The sequence below is a fragment of the Chaetodon trifascialis genome, chromosome 20 (genome assembly GCF_039877785.1).
Source record: "Chaetodon trifascialis isolate fChaTrf1 chromosome 20, fChaTrf1.hap1, whole genome shotgun sequence".
Taxonomy (NCBI): Eukaryota; Metazoa; Chordata; class Actinopteri; order Chaetodontiformes; family Chaetodontidae; genus Chaetodon; species Chaetodon trifascialis.
The window spans coordinates 6,495,877-6,509,913 of record NC_092075.1 but is presented as its reverse complement, the minus strand read 5'-3'; the positions used below and the strand labels follow the sequence as shown (position 1 = coordinate 6,509,913).

At 42.3% G+C, this 14,037-nt stretch overlaps 1 protein-coding gene across 3 annotated transcripts; it reads left to right on the top strand.

The window, feature by feature from the left end:
* The first annotated feature begins 24 nt into the window (after positions 1-24).
* Positions 25-13,465, top strand: LOC139348731 (guanine nucleotide-binding protein G(q) subunit alpha-like). Of its 3 annotated transcripts, none has more exons than XM_070989039.1 (8): positions 25-415; positions 683-839; positions 4,630-4,814; positions 8,616-8,770; positions 9,095-9,223; positions 10,348-10,477; positions 10,983-11,136; positions 11,965-13,465. In XM_070989039.1, exons 2-8 carry the CDS (start codon positions 704-706, stop codon positions 12,153-12,155), a joined length of 1,080 nt encoding a protein of 359 aa, XP_070845140.1. In that variant the 5' UTR covers positions 25-415; positions 683-703; the 3' UTR covers positions 12,156-13,465. The 3 variants fall into 3 exon arrangements, with proteins under 3 accessions (XP_070845140.1, XP_070845141.1, XP_070845139.1); XM_070989040.1 differs by having other exon boundaries at positions 25-479; XM_070989038.1 differs by having other exon boundaries at positions 25-839.
* The last annotated feature ends 572 nt before the right edge of the window (positions 13,466-14,037 follow it).

The window sequence follows — 14,037 nt, the reverse complement described above, 5'->3', positions numbered from 1 at the left end:
TTTTTCTTTCATTTAAGAGGCCGTGCACTGGCTGTCACTGGTTTCCAGTGATGGTGAAGTGTCAGCCTCTTGCCCTGCCTGCCTGTCTGTCACATGCATCCGTAGTTTACTACTTAACACCGGAAATCTGTTCCCATAATGTAATAGTGGAAGCCCACACGGTTTCCCATCAGAGCGCAGCCCTCCGTCACATGGTCCTCTGCTGGGTCTCACCCAGGACAGACAGAGACAGGACTAACAAAGCTAGACTCGGGGCCAGATCACACGGAGCTTGTCCTTTAGTCCAAACTCAAACCGTGCCGTGCCAGGCGCTCTCTTCACCTCGGAGGATGCGTGTTTTTCTGCTGTTTTGTAGCGCTATGAAGTGAAACTCCGCCATATTCAGCCCACCACGCCCGGAGCTCAGCTGCTAGGGGTAAAAGCCTCGCTACTTTGTTGTTGCACAAACTTAATTTCCTCTTCACAGGAGAAGGAACAAGGTAATACAAACAGCCCCGAGTGTAACGACTTTACTTCCTTCTGTTTTGACATTTGTGAAAGCTTGTTTGCGGCTCAGAGGACGGTGTTGGTGCGCGCGCGGGCGGGGGCAGTGCAGGGGTTAAACCCAAACTAAACAGACTTTAGGACACTCAGGGCTTCTTTCTGTTTCACCAGCATTATGTGTGTGTCTTTGCCTTGGAAGGGGACGTGTGATCCAGGAGCAATGACTCTGAGCTCGGTGGGGGCTTGCTGCCTCAGCCCAGAGGCCAAAGAGGCTCGCAGAATCAACGATGAGATTGAGAGGCAGCTCCGCCGGGACAAGAGGGACTCCCGACGGGAATACAAGCTGCTTTTGCTCGGTAAGGGACGAAAAGTACATGCAAAATGTACCTAAAGTGTCCAAAGTTAAAGTTCTTGTTGTACGGACTGGCTCCTTTCATATATCACATATATTTTGTATAAGGACTGTGTTTGTGGTGCTGGCCGACGTAGAGCTAGTTGAAAGTATTTTATATAGCCTGCTTTTAGGTAGTTTAAATTATTACTGCAAGGTGATCATTATGATCCCACATACAAAATAATCTGTGAACAGTAACTATAGCTGTTAAGTTCATGGGGTGGAGTAATAAGAACAGTATTTTCCTCCGCAAAGTGGTGGAGCAGAAGTATAAAAACTTCAAATAGTGACGTAAAGCACCTCAAAACTGTACTCAAGTACAGCTCTTGAGTAAATGTGCCTCCATCGTTGGCTATGAAGTACAGCAAGTATGAGATGATGCATTTGTGGTTGGATGTAAACAGTATTACAAAGACTGGAATAAGAAGAATTCAGATGATTTCCTCAAATAACACAATCATGATACAGAACTCAAAAAACGAAATCAGTTACCAAAGTAAAATATGATGCCTTGTAGATTGAACTACCCAACAGCGATGGGACAAGGACTATTCAGATGCCTGGTCAAGGACAAGTAGCAATACAACAATATTCTAGACCTGCATGCAGGTATTGGCGGGGTCCCAGCCCCCTGTGTCAGTCCCACTTGTCGGACCTGCAGCCTACGGGCGTGATGCAAATCGCAATTTGAGCTCAGCTCAGAGATTAGAAAGATATAATATCGTGTCATGTCCCCAGAGGAAGATATTGCTTCACAGCCTGTCCATTTTATGTCAGCTTGGTGATAAAAAAAGATTGTTGGAAAACTTTGCCGTGTGCAGACCAGGACCTGATAATTGAGCCCAGGTAGGTGCAGATGAGGACAAAGTGACAAACAGTGTCAGGCTTAACTTTAGACAAAGCCCTGGTGTCAATAGAATATTTTTTTCAGCTGGCTCGACCATATGTAGCCTTTAAGTTGAGTGACATCTTTAGAAAATCTTAAGATTTTAAACCCATATGTTCAAAAAATTATGCTGACATTTACAGGAAGAGAGTTTTCTCTGAAGATCTGTTACATAACATTAAAGGTCCAGATGTACGCGTAACAAACCTAAAACATGAACGCGTGATATTAGATGCTGACATCATTTGTATTTCAGAAACACGGTTGCAACACGACGCACCACGTAATAATATTGCAATGCCAGGATGAACATTTCACCACAGTGTCTCAGTCATGCAGCAGCATGGCCATTTTCTCACAGTTTTTGCTGCACAAATACTTGTAGCAGAGAAAAACAGTAGTAAAAAGAAACTGTATTAACTTCACGTTTGTGGATTGAGATTGAAAATTTGAGTTGAATTTGCAAAGCAGCACAGGATATGGAATATCAACTTAGAAACCACGGGAGTTGACAACAGATGGGTAGAAATAGGAGATGCATTCACCTTGCTGCTAAGCTGAATTTGAACAGGTGATGTTAGCGTTAAAGGCCATTTGTGTAGAACTCTAGACCATCAGGACAACCCAGCTGCCACTGACGGAGTCTGGGGATGTTGTCTCTGGCTGATTTATGGTGTCAGTTTTGTGTAAATGTTGAAGTGAACCAGTGCGTCACAAAGATACATGTGATAAATACACTCTGAATGGGCCCGCCTTTTTATAATAAGTACTTATACTGTTGATACTTCAAGTGCATTTTGCTGTCAGTACTTACATGCTTTTATTCAATATGTAATTCTCAATCTAAACGTCGATGACGTCGTGAAGTGGCGTGGGATCATGGGAGTTGTTGTTGTTGGGAACAACCACCATTGCTGATGAAAATCTGCCTGACGTGACTCGGGTAGAAATCGTTTTCAGAGAGGAGGTAATGTCTTAGTTTTATTCACGTTACGCATCGTCATGTTCGCGAACTTCCTTCCTCGTTGTCTCATGTATCATGTGGTTTGTTGTGTTTCTCCTTTTAAAGTTAAAGCAACTGGAGGGTGTAAAGGATACAAAGTCGCACGCAACCAAATGAACAGCGTTACCTTCAATTAAATGATGGATTTTTTTGAGTTTGAACAGTTTTTTAGACTTTTTTCGACATTCTGATGTAACATTATGTGCATTTTAGGAAGATTTTCAAACGTAACTTTTACCTTTTAGCATGTTTATTCTCTCGTGTTGCTACTTTTACTGAAGTAAAAGACGTAAATACTTCTTTCACCACTATGCATGATAGATATGAAGAACTTCTCACGAAAGATTAGACATGCAGATCTTTTACTTCATTGGCTTTGAATGTAATGTAATGATGTGTTTATATATGAACACGAACAGTTCATGTGGACTGTAAAAGCCAGTGTGCTGCTGTCAGCTCCAGGGAGCGATCAGCCTGGGAGCCAAGCAGTTTGACGGTGGGTCCACGGGGCAGAGAGGATAGAGTTGTAGAGTAATCTGACTCTGTAGAACGGATGAAGTATGAATTATGGACTTTTTGGCTTGTTACCAGGGGTTGGCAACCTAATCGATAACTCTTAAGATGCACAGGGCCTCTTCCACTGCTGAGTAACATTAGATGTGCCTATTTCTGAATTCATTAGAATCTGCAGGCCGGATGCTGGACCGCAATACCTCAGTGGACTGAAAAATATTGTAATCATTATAACCAATAATAACAGAAGGATTCAGACACCTACAGTATTAGTCCCAACTGGTGGATGAATAAGGATAAGTCATCTTGGGAGGCCACATTTTCTTTGTGTTACTTAACAAAGGTTACATCAGCAATTGTTGTGAGTAAATTTAAGGTGTCGATGCATTCAGGTTGAATGATTGACTCACGCTGAATGTACAGCCAGGTTCAAAAGTCAGACGTCTGGCTTCACTGCTCTCCAAACAATGACTCTAAAGAACAGCTTATCAGATTTAGATGAATCCAAAAAATCATATCGAGTGTAACCCCTTGGATATATTCATCGGCTAGGTTTTAAATGAATGTGGAACTTCCGACATGACATGCTGAAGTGGCACACTTTTATTTTCACTTCGCTCTCTCTGAAAAGCTCTCCAGCCATTGCCAGTAAACACTTTCAACTTCGTCAGCTACAGGGGGAAACGCTCCTACTTCTTCTAATTCAGCTTTTTGAAAGACACAGCCAGTCACTGCTGACATGACAAAATACTGGTTGTAAAAGTTAATATGAGGCCCGTAGGGTGCAAGAATAAGATAAAACCCAGGCAAGGTAATCAAAGCAAGTAGCATACGAGTGAGATGTGAAAGTACTTCATTCACAATGCAGACTTAGAGCAGACTTGTTGATGTTGCTTTTGTTAGTGAGGACAGCAGACAGAGTTTAGGGGTCAGGCTGGTGAAATTCAATATTTTTCATGTTGTCATCAAATCAATAAGGTAATGTCCTGTGGTCACCCTCCTAATTTAGGACATTAGCATGCTAACGCTCACTAATTAGCACTAGGTCAGGTGTTTATTGGACAAACTTAACTTTTGACCAGACAGTGTCATTTGATAAAAAAGTGAAAAGATTAACAAAGTCATTACCTGCAGTTTGGAAAGTGAAGATCAGACAGGCAGAAAACCACAAATGTCAACCTCATGGTAGCAGTAGAGGAGAAGTCAGGGCGTCACCACAGTGTGGGATTCGACCTCTGGGCACTATGGATATCTGATCATGTTTTTTTGGGCATTTTGATGCAGAAATGTTTCATGTTATACCTCAATATGTGTATGCACGCTAATGTTATGTGTCTGTTTGGTGGCTAGGAACTGGTGAAAGTGGGAAGAGCACTTTCATCAAGCAGATGAGGATTATTCATGGCCGTGGATACTCTGACGAGGACAAGAGAGGCTTCACCAGGCTGGTCTACCAGAACATCTTCACAGCCGTGCAGGCCATGATCCAGGCCATGAACACATTACAGATCCCCTACAAGTATGAAAACAACAAGGTAGACCAGACTATTGTTTGTCCTTTCTTTGCTGCTCCACTCAGACAGATTAAGAGAGAGGATTTGAGCATGTGCAAAGTTTACTGTCTCAGGCGCTGACAGGGCCTGCAGTGTGTATTCAGGGTGAAGTACTTCTGGTAATTTGCAACAGTGTTTAGTTTTGCAATCCTGCTGCCGGAGAGTTTTGTCTATTTACGGAAAGCACATATGATGTTAGACTGCAGGCATGTAAAGACAGGTTACTCCTGAGCCAAAGACAAGTAAGACAGTAGAAGAAGGGAGACGGATAATTCCTCATCAATCATACAGGGATCTGTTCCTGTCATACAAACAGTCAGAGCTTATTAATCACACAAATCTGCTGGTGCACACATTATGCTACGTAAGTTCCAGGTAAGGATGAGATCCAAGGGAGAAGAGTCCACTTCCTGTGTCCCGTGACATGGACGTTTGGCAGTGTTAACCAAGTCTGAGTCAGCATGTGGGTTGCACTTTTTTTCTTTCTCTGTCGCTGAGTGAAGGCGATGTTTTGTAGAGGCTAACAGGATGTCAGTGTTTGTCACTGAGCGTGCAGATATTACAGCTAAAGTGCAGACGGGTAGGTCAGAGAGGTTGAGAGGCTATTCACTAAAGCTCTCCCCCAAATGGAGATTACCCAAGCAGTGTGCGTGACCCCGTAGTGAAAGAGATGAGTCTGCTTTTAAAGAGTTTGGAGGGGGGGTGTCTCCGTCGTGTAGCCCCTCCAAAGCCAGAAGACACGGGCAGAGGTGTAAACAGTGGATTAAACAGTGTGTTTATCCTCTCTGATTTAAGCTACAGTTGTTAGCTTGCCTGGCTAACTAGCGTACCGCCTACAGTAAAGTGTTAACGACCTTGGCTACACACAGCAGTGTGTGTATGTGTGTAACGTGTGTATAGCAGTGTCTAGCATAGCCTACAGACACGACTTCAGGGAAGCATGAGGGTTTTTATCTCCGACCCCGGCAGTGGCCACGGTGTCCCGTTCATCAGCGCAGCTGCAGGCTGCCGGGAAGCTTCACTGCGCCGTCTTTGAAGTGTTGTGGTTTTTTTCCTTCAGATACATGCCAGATGTGCACAACTAGGCAGAGGTGAAAAAAATACTGTTAGGATTGCCAATCCTGCTTTTGATTTTCATGAGCTAAATTGAAACCTCATTTCAGTTGATTTTCGACTCGTGGAGCTACAGTTAGCTTAATGAGGTAGCTAGTTACCGCTGATCAAATCTGCTAGCGACAGTCTCACTTTAAAACTTCAAAGACGTTTGAGTGGCAAATTTGCCACCGTTATCATGTTAACTGCATAAATGCGGAGTTGAAAAAGCTTGACAGGATTGGCACAGTAAGGGGGGCGGGGCTAAGCATAGGGTCAGTCAGATGCATTGAATATTCCTGTGGAGTTAGAAGTGAGAGTGAGATTTTAGTGAATTTCTAACTGCGCTTCTCAGGCTGTTTTAAACACACATACAATCAGCCAAACAGCAGGAAAGGAACATCTCTACTCCTATTTCATGTGCACAGATGTGAGTCACCAAACAGCTCGTCAGACAGTTTTGGTGTTATCGCGGTTAACAGCGGTGTCATAAACTGGTTTACAATTTACAGTGTGTAAAGGTGTGTTTCAAAACACTGGAATTTACCACAGTCTGGCAGCTCCTAGACGGTCGTATCACGACAGGGTCACCATCTCCCTTTTATCACTACCGTAGAGCAAGAAACCATCAGAACATCAAACATAGCTGACCACCAACAAAATGACAATTGCAGTATGTCTGCAGAAGAACTTTGTACAATCAGGCTGTTTCTTGATGCGTAAATAGACTCGGAGTAATAGTTCACCTATAAATGACCATATAAAGTACTCAAACAGCACGCAGTTTTTTCCCAGCTGTTTCCTGGATGAATTATTGCACTGCGGGTCCACAAGGGGTGCGCCGTCAGGGAAATATTAATTATTAATCAGACACCAATTAGGGCTGTAAGGATGAGATGGAGACATTGGGAATTCCAATAAGACACAGGACAAACTTTACAAACTCAGAGGAGACGACCTGGAACAGACAGCTGCGTTTGTACTGCAGAAATGCGTACAAAGGAAATAAAACTGAAACTGAAAGAAGAGTTGAAGATTACAGCGGGGGCCAAAGGCATCTTAAATCAATAGACAGTGGGCAATCGCACATCATCTGAATTATTTTACATTAAATATACGTTTATATACCTGCCAGTCATGTTCTTGCATAACTGTTTGGTCCATAAAAGAATAAAAAAAATGCCCATCACAGCCTCCCAGTTAATCTCTTGTTTTGTCCGATCAACTGTCCAAAACTTTTAGGAATTCAGTTTACTTGGATGTTGAGAAAAGGGAGAGCAGTTAATTCTCAGCTGAAAGCTGGAGCCATCAAGTGTTTGCCATGTTTGCCTTGTAATGACTCAAACGACCTTGATGGACTCATTGATTTATTATTTTATAGTTGCAGGTCGAGTCTATAAATGCTAAGTGGTCCGAGTTGTGTCAGTGAGTCAGCATAGAATCAGTGCTGAGAGCTCAGTGTAATCATACAGGTTGCATAATTTATGAACAAAGACTGTTAAAAACATGAGGAAGAAGACCGAATGCACAGTTACCCTAATTTAGACTAATTAGACAACATCTCTGGAAAGTCAGAGGCTCCCTCCCAGTGTTTAAGTTAAGTTTCTTGGTTAGCTGTCATCAGGCTGAATGTGCTTTAAAGGATGTCTGTCAGTATTAAGGTTCAAATCATCTCTATGCTTGAAGTAGCACTGCTGCAAGGTTTGGTGTCGCCTCTCTGGCCGTCTCTCATCGTGGGTCAGTTCTGCTGGTGGTCGCGTGTAGACAACCAAACTTGAGTCTCAGAAATATTAAAGTGCTGCGTTTGCTTACTATGCGTTCACTAGAGCAGAATGCGGTTTGTCACGACTCTGCACTTCTTGTTGGTCAAGTTGAGTGTGGACAGCCTTCAATCAGGCCCTTAGATTAGTGGTACAAAGAACATTTTGAAGCCTCAAGTTTGGCACTACAGCCACCACCATCTTGTTTTTGGATCCAAAACTGACCATTTTTGGAGGAGACTGTGGCGCTGGGCAAGATACGCATTGCGACGCCTCTATCCTGATGGATCTGACTGAGAACCTAAACGTACTTTACGTCAGTCACAGGGCAGCCACAGCCCCAAAGCATACCCTCCTTTATCGTTTCTTTTGCTCTAAATGGGAGCCACATTTACAAAATGAACATCATGCTGTGTTGAAGAAGACTTGAAACTAGCTATTGGGACGATAAACCCATTAGGAAACTTTACTGAGGTAATAAATCGGGAGAGAAGAGAGTTAATTTTCTCATAAGCTTACAGACTATCACACTTATTTCTGCCACCAGTGGAGTCGCCCCCTGCTGGCCATCAGAATGAATGCAGCTTTAAGGCACTTCTGCATTGACTTCACTGTTCAGACCACTTTTTACACTGTCTGCATGAATCATGTTCTGGTTTGAGGCCTTGAGGGTCAGCTTTACCACCCAGTATGACTGATACTGGGAAGGTGTGGCCCAGTGTGTAAGCTGAAGTCATTCTTTCACTTTGCAAGATGAGCATTAAGGATTTTCCCTGACTAATCAAAGCACATGTCTGCTGTGGGAGGTGCATGCTTGTTAAATCCATCATCACATCCCTTCCCTTTAACATTTGTCATCATCTGTCATAACAATGCACAAGAACACAAACATGACATCATGTTGATTTCTCTGTTTCATTCTTTTGTTCAGGCAAACGCCAGTATTGTCAGTGCGGTCGACGTAGAGAAGGTCACAACATTAACAAACCCTTATGTGGATGCCATCAAGAGCCTGTGGAGTGACCCGGGGATTCAGGAATGTTACAATCGGAAGAGGGAATACCAGCTCTCAGACTCGACCAAATAGTGAGTGCGAACAGAAACTCCTCAGACGTTGCCAAATAGTTTCCACTGTGTCATTGGCCAGTTGTCTGTTTAATGCACCCAGTTGTCACCCAGAAGGTTCAGGTTCAATGTTTATTCCATTTAAGGTTGTTGACAAAAGGCTTAAAAGAAAAGAAACACCATTTTAATTCCCACTAAAAGAATTAATTAGAGTGGAGTGGCTGAAACAGAAACATCCCTGACTTGAGTATTTCACAATAAATGTCTCCTTTGCTCCCCTCTTGGTTCCGTATCACTAACTAGTTTTCATTTTCTTGACTCTGGGCTGTCCCTCCTTTGTTACAGCTATCTGAATGACTTGGACCGCATTGCTTGTACTCCTTATCTGCCCACCCAGCAGGATGTGCTGAGGGTCAGGGTGCCCACAACAGGTATTATAGAGTACCCCTTTGACCTGGAGAATGTGGTGTTCAGGTGAGTGTTTTATGTTGTAGTGGTTCCACTGCAGCTGAAGCCATAAACAGTAAATGTAGATAAAATGTAATATCATGTAGTTTTGTATCTTTGATATTGATGTTTTGTCAAAATTCAATGGATAAAGTGTTTACTGATGAAAATAACCAGATCCGGGTGTCTGTTTTCGGCTAATCTGTGCAACCAAACGTGACAAATCAAGGCACTTCATGAACTTGATGCAAAAATCCCAAACGATGCATCCTACTGATTTGGTGATCCCTTGATGTTTTCTCCAGCGCCACCATGGTTGACATTTGTGGGGGGGGTTTTTGTAAAAAATTGACTGAAATTTTTTACAAAAAATTCTTTCATTCACATTTATGTCCTTCTCATGAAATATAAAAAAGAAACTGACATTCCCACCAGCCTGGATTGTACTTTGTGTTTCGTGCTGCTAAATGTTAGCATGCTAAGATAGTGGACATGGTAATCATGTTAGCATTATCAGAGCGCATGTTAGCATGCTGACGTTAGCATTTAGCTAAGCCTCACAAAGCTACCTTCTAAATAAAGGATGTCTTCTTCTACCAGCAAACTGGTATCATTTAAGGGTCTTAAAACCTTTCAAAAGCCTCTTTTTGAAACTGGCAGATTATTTGCCGACGTGAAAAGTCTCTGTTCCCAGAATTTAACCTTGATGCCACAAAGGCAAATCCTGACAGTTTTCTGTTTGTCTTGGGAATGTAGTAGAAGCATTTAAGTGCCTCAGCAGTCACTGAAAATAGAGTTTGGGTCACGGCAATAATACAGATAAATGTGGGCAATAAAGTGTTTTAATGTTGATTGTGATCATCAGACTAAATATAATTTGGAATATTGGTTGAAGTAAATATGAGATGGACGCTCAAATGCCACAGTAGAGTTAACTGGTGCAAACTTGTGAACTTACCTCACTGTTCAGAGTAACAAGGATTGTCCTCTATCCAGTCAGTCATCATGATCAATCCTCCAAAACCTCTCACTGTATCTTCTGTATTAAGGGATTTAATAATTGAATTAATCACCACAGTCCAGCCCTAAACACAACTGGTTGTAAATTATTAATGACATTCTTTAATGATGGCTTGGTCTCGCGGCTGCAGGATGGTGGATGTGGGTGGCCAGCGTTCAGAGAGGAGGAAGTGGATTCACTGTTTCGAGAATGTCACCTCCATCATGTTCCTGGTGGCGCTCAGCGAGTACGATCAGGTCCTTGTTGAGTCCGTCAATGAGGTGAGATGCTGACTGCTGCCAGCAAAATAATATTTAACAGATTTAACAATCAGAAGCTTTGTCAGCCTGTTCATAGGAAAGAAAGGGGCTCACTGTGGGATAAAATCACTGGGAGGGACACAAAGGGACACAGTTTCTTTTGTTTAAGGCCAAACCTGTTGGGTGAAGATGATGACCTAGTTTTCTAAAGAGTCCAGCACTAGTCTGGTTTCTCTCTCTTTTATCTCTCTCTCTCTTTCTTTCTTCCTTTTTGGCACAATGATAAACCTCGTCTTGACCCTCCTTTGTGGCAGTGCGTGTAGCTCACCTGCAGGGGGAGCTCTTTAGTCGCTCTGTTCAGCGCCTCTCAGTGCACCTCTCAGCGAGGCTTGTTCACTTGATGAGATTACAACCAACTGAATTTGCTCACGCCGACAATCACCGCTGAAGCACGGGTGCCTAACACTGTGTCTGATTGCGTATTTAAGCTCATGTTTGGGGTGTTTGTGTCATGTGTTTTTCAAAGAATCGGATGGAGGAGAGCATGGCCTTGTTCCGGACAATCATAACCTACAAGTGGTTCAAAGAGTCCTCAGTCATCTTGTTCCTCAACAAGATAGATTTACTGGAGGAGAAAATCATGTACTCGCATTTGGTCGACTACTTCCCTGAATATGATGGTAAGAGGAAGCTCATCAGAAATGCAGCTGAGCTTGATAGAGGTTATTATACTAGCTTAATTAAGCAGCTCTGTATGTTGTTTATTTTGATTTATTTAAAGCGACATTACACGACTTTTTAGAAGAAGAAGAAATAACTATTATTTTTACAGATGAGAAGATGAATTCATAAGCAATTAAACACACCTTTAATTAATTCAGTACACTCAGTGGTTTTGCTGCCACAGCCCATCGTGGTCTGGTATGACCAGCAGCTTATAGTGGCTAATGTTAGCTAGTGTTAGCCATTTTATAAAGTCAGTGAACTGCCTCAGTGTGGCAGATGTACAATAATATTTAAAGTCTTACCTACGTTACAATGTTTTGGCATGTCACAGATAAACATTTGGACTGTTTTATCACAAAAATGGAACAAGTAAACAGACTGAAACATCGTTTGTTTTCTGTGTGTGGTCACATTTTATTAGCTCGCAATCAAGTTGTCTAATGATGGTCTTTAAATTATCAGGTTTCGACAAGGTTATGCCTTGAATTTAAATGCAAAAGTATAACACAGAAGAGTCGTCAAACTGACTCAGTAATGTCTGCTGTGTATCAGTACATATCAATAAAGTTAGCTAACATTAGCCACCATACGCCACCGGTCATACCAGAGCAAGTGAGGCTGCAGCAGCATGTTCTGAATTTATCAAAGGTGTGTTTTATGATTTCCTCTTTCAAAAGTTACATATTTTATGTGTCAGTGCGAGCCTGAGCGAGTTTCATGTACCTACTGAAAATGCTACAGTTACTTTCATGTGCTGTTTTTGGCCTCTCTCTTCCTACCAGGTCCCCAGCGGGATGTCGAGGCAGGAAAAGAATTCATCTTAGATATGTTTGTCAGCCTCAATCCAAACGAGAAAAAAATCATCTACTCCCACTTCACCTGTGCCACGGACACGGACAACATCCGATTTGTCTTCCGCGCGGTGAAGGACCACATCTTACAGGGCAACCTGGAAGTCTACAACTTGGTTTAAAATGGTGGTGTGGCCGCTGTAATTCAATCGGCTTTGTGCAGCTGGCAGTCAGGAGAGCTCTGCAGTGATTCGGTTTGCCTCACACTGCTGCTGAACACTATAATCCAAAACAGGACATTGAGAAGCTACAGAGCTTGTCGCCAAATGACTGTACTACTGATGTATTTCAAATTTTTCCTGTTAGGCTCTTTGAAAATGGATGTCTCCAGCTATAATGAAGTGTGTCCTGACAATTAAAGTGCTGCTTTAGCGAGGAGTTTATTATAGTATGCACTCTGAAATTTATGGAGCTCTTTCTGAACGTTTCCGAGCAGTAGTGGTATAAACGCACATGGATGGATTGAGAGGGAAAAAAGTGTTTCTGTGGCCTCAAAAGCCTCTGAGGACTTGTAATGTAGTGGGTCTCTCCTTCAGGGAATCCACGGAGGTTGATGTAGACGAACTGCAATGCAGCACCTCACATCGCTAACTGAAGTTGCTCGTAGTTTGTTTTTTTAAAGTTGAAAACAATTTAAAACACTTAGTTTGACTTAAAGGGAAACACTAATGGCACATTTACTTTATCACAAATACTGATTTGCACCCTGTGCGTTTTGTAACGTTGGTACTTGTGCTGATATTCTGTGTACCTCGCTATCATTTCCACAGCCTCATTTCAGGTTTCGCCAGACTTTGTTCGCTTCGCGTTTGTCTATGATGGCATTATTCAGTCTTAAACCACTTTTTCTGAGCATTAAGATATTGTTTTGTAATTTAACAAACATTTCAAAGGGAATCCCACCGTCACCCTGTCAGATTCTGCTACATTAGCATTTCTTTTTTTAAAGTCTTTATTTTGTCAAAGCTGTAGAATTTAATGTTCAGGGACTCTTTGATTAGAAGTAGATTTACTTGCCTAAAAATCATTTGCTTCAGTAGCTTTAGAACTTTCCCCGTTATTTATCTGAATGCAAGCTGTAAATATAACGGTACGTTGAGTTGTTTTTTGTTTTTGTTTTTTTTCCACCTTTACTTGCATCAAGGTTGGTGTTGAGAGGCTAACTGCTGAAGAGAGAACTGTTATGTTAAATAATCTCTGAGGCCTTCTTCATCTTAATTCATATGCTGTTCAAGGGTATCAAATGCATGAATAACAAGCTAATGAAAGCGTATGCACGGCACTGATGTTTACACAGCCTTCTCGTCTGGTTAAAAATAATTACAGCCTAATTTGAACAGTTTAATTTATGGTTCACTTTCACTGCGATCTCTTAATGCAGTCTTAGTGTTTTTAAGTGATTGGCTAAATAAACAGACATTTTGCTGTTCAGTTGTTGCTTGGTTTTCTGTTCTTTCTGTGTGTTGACAAATCAGCTCCAGCACTGTTGGTTTAGCTTTCAAGTGTTTGTCGTCTTGGCTGCTCCGTCGGCTCATCTGGACCAGTGCTGGTCCTGAAATCCTCTTCTGTGCTACATCCATCTGGCTGCAGCTTGCAGCAGCACTTCTGTTAGAGGTCCATAGATTTAGGGTTGTACACTACACAGCGATATATAGTGAGGCAAAGAGCCTTTACTTTTGGAGGAGGACACTGAGAGTAATGTGCAGCAGCGGTACGTGGCATTAGTGATGTGCAAGGATGGATGCTGGGGGTGAGGAGGCCGCTGGGTGCACAGCCTTTGCTGGTCCCTTCCTCCAGACTCAAATCTTCCCTGAACATATCTACCACTCTACATCCCTGCCAAATACATAATGCATTATTCACTAGGCATTGTTTTCTTATGCTACACAGACAGTGAAAACAGTTGTGTAATGTTGTTGTCATCAGGTTTTTCTCAGACTGAGCTTGAAATTCTTAACAGAAACCCTGTGTTACCGTCTGGAGGTGTACAGTGTGAAAGATGTA

What these genes read in the sequence shown, in the direction of transcription:
- LOC139348731 (XM_070989038.1), top strand. Translation starts at nt 659, where the DNA reads ATGTGTGTGTCTTTGCCTTGGAAGGGGACGTGTGATCCAGGAGCAATG. An exon ending in ATACAAGCTGCTTTTGCTCG is followed by an intron (nt 840 to 4,629) that starts GTAAGGGACGAA and finishes TTTGGTGGCTAG; the next exon opens with GAACTGGTGAAAGTGGGAAG. An exon ending in CTCTCAGACTCGACCAAATA is followed by an intron (nt 8,771 to 9,094) that starts GTGAGTGCGAAC and finishes CCTTTGTTACAG; the next exon opens with CTATCTGAATGACTTGGACC.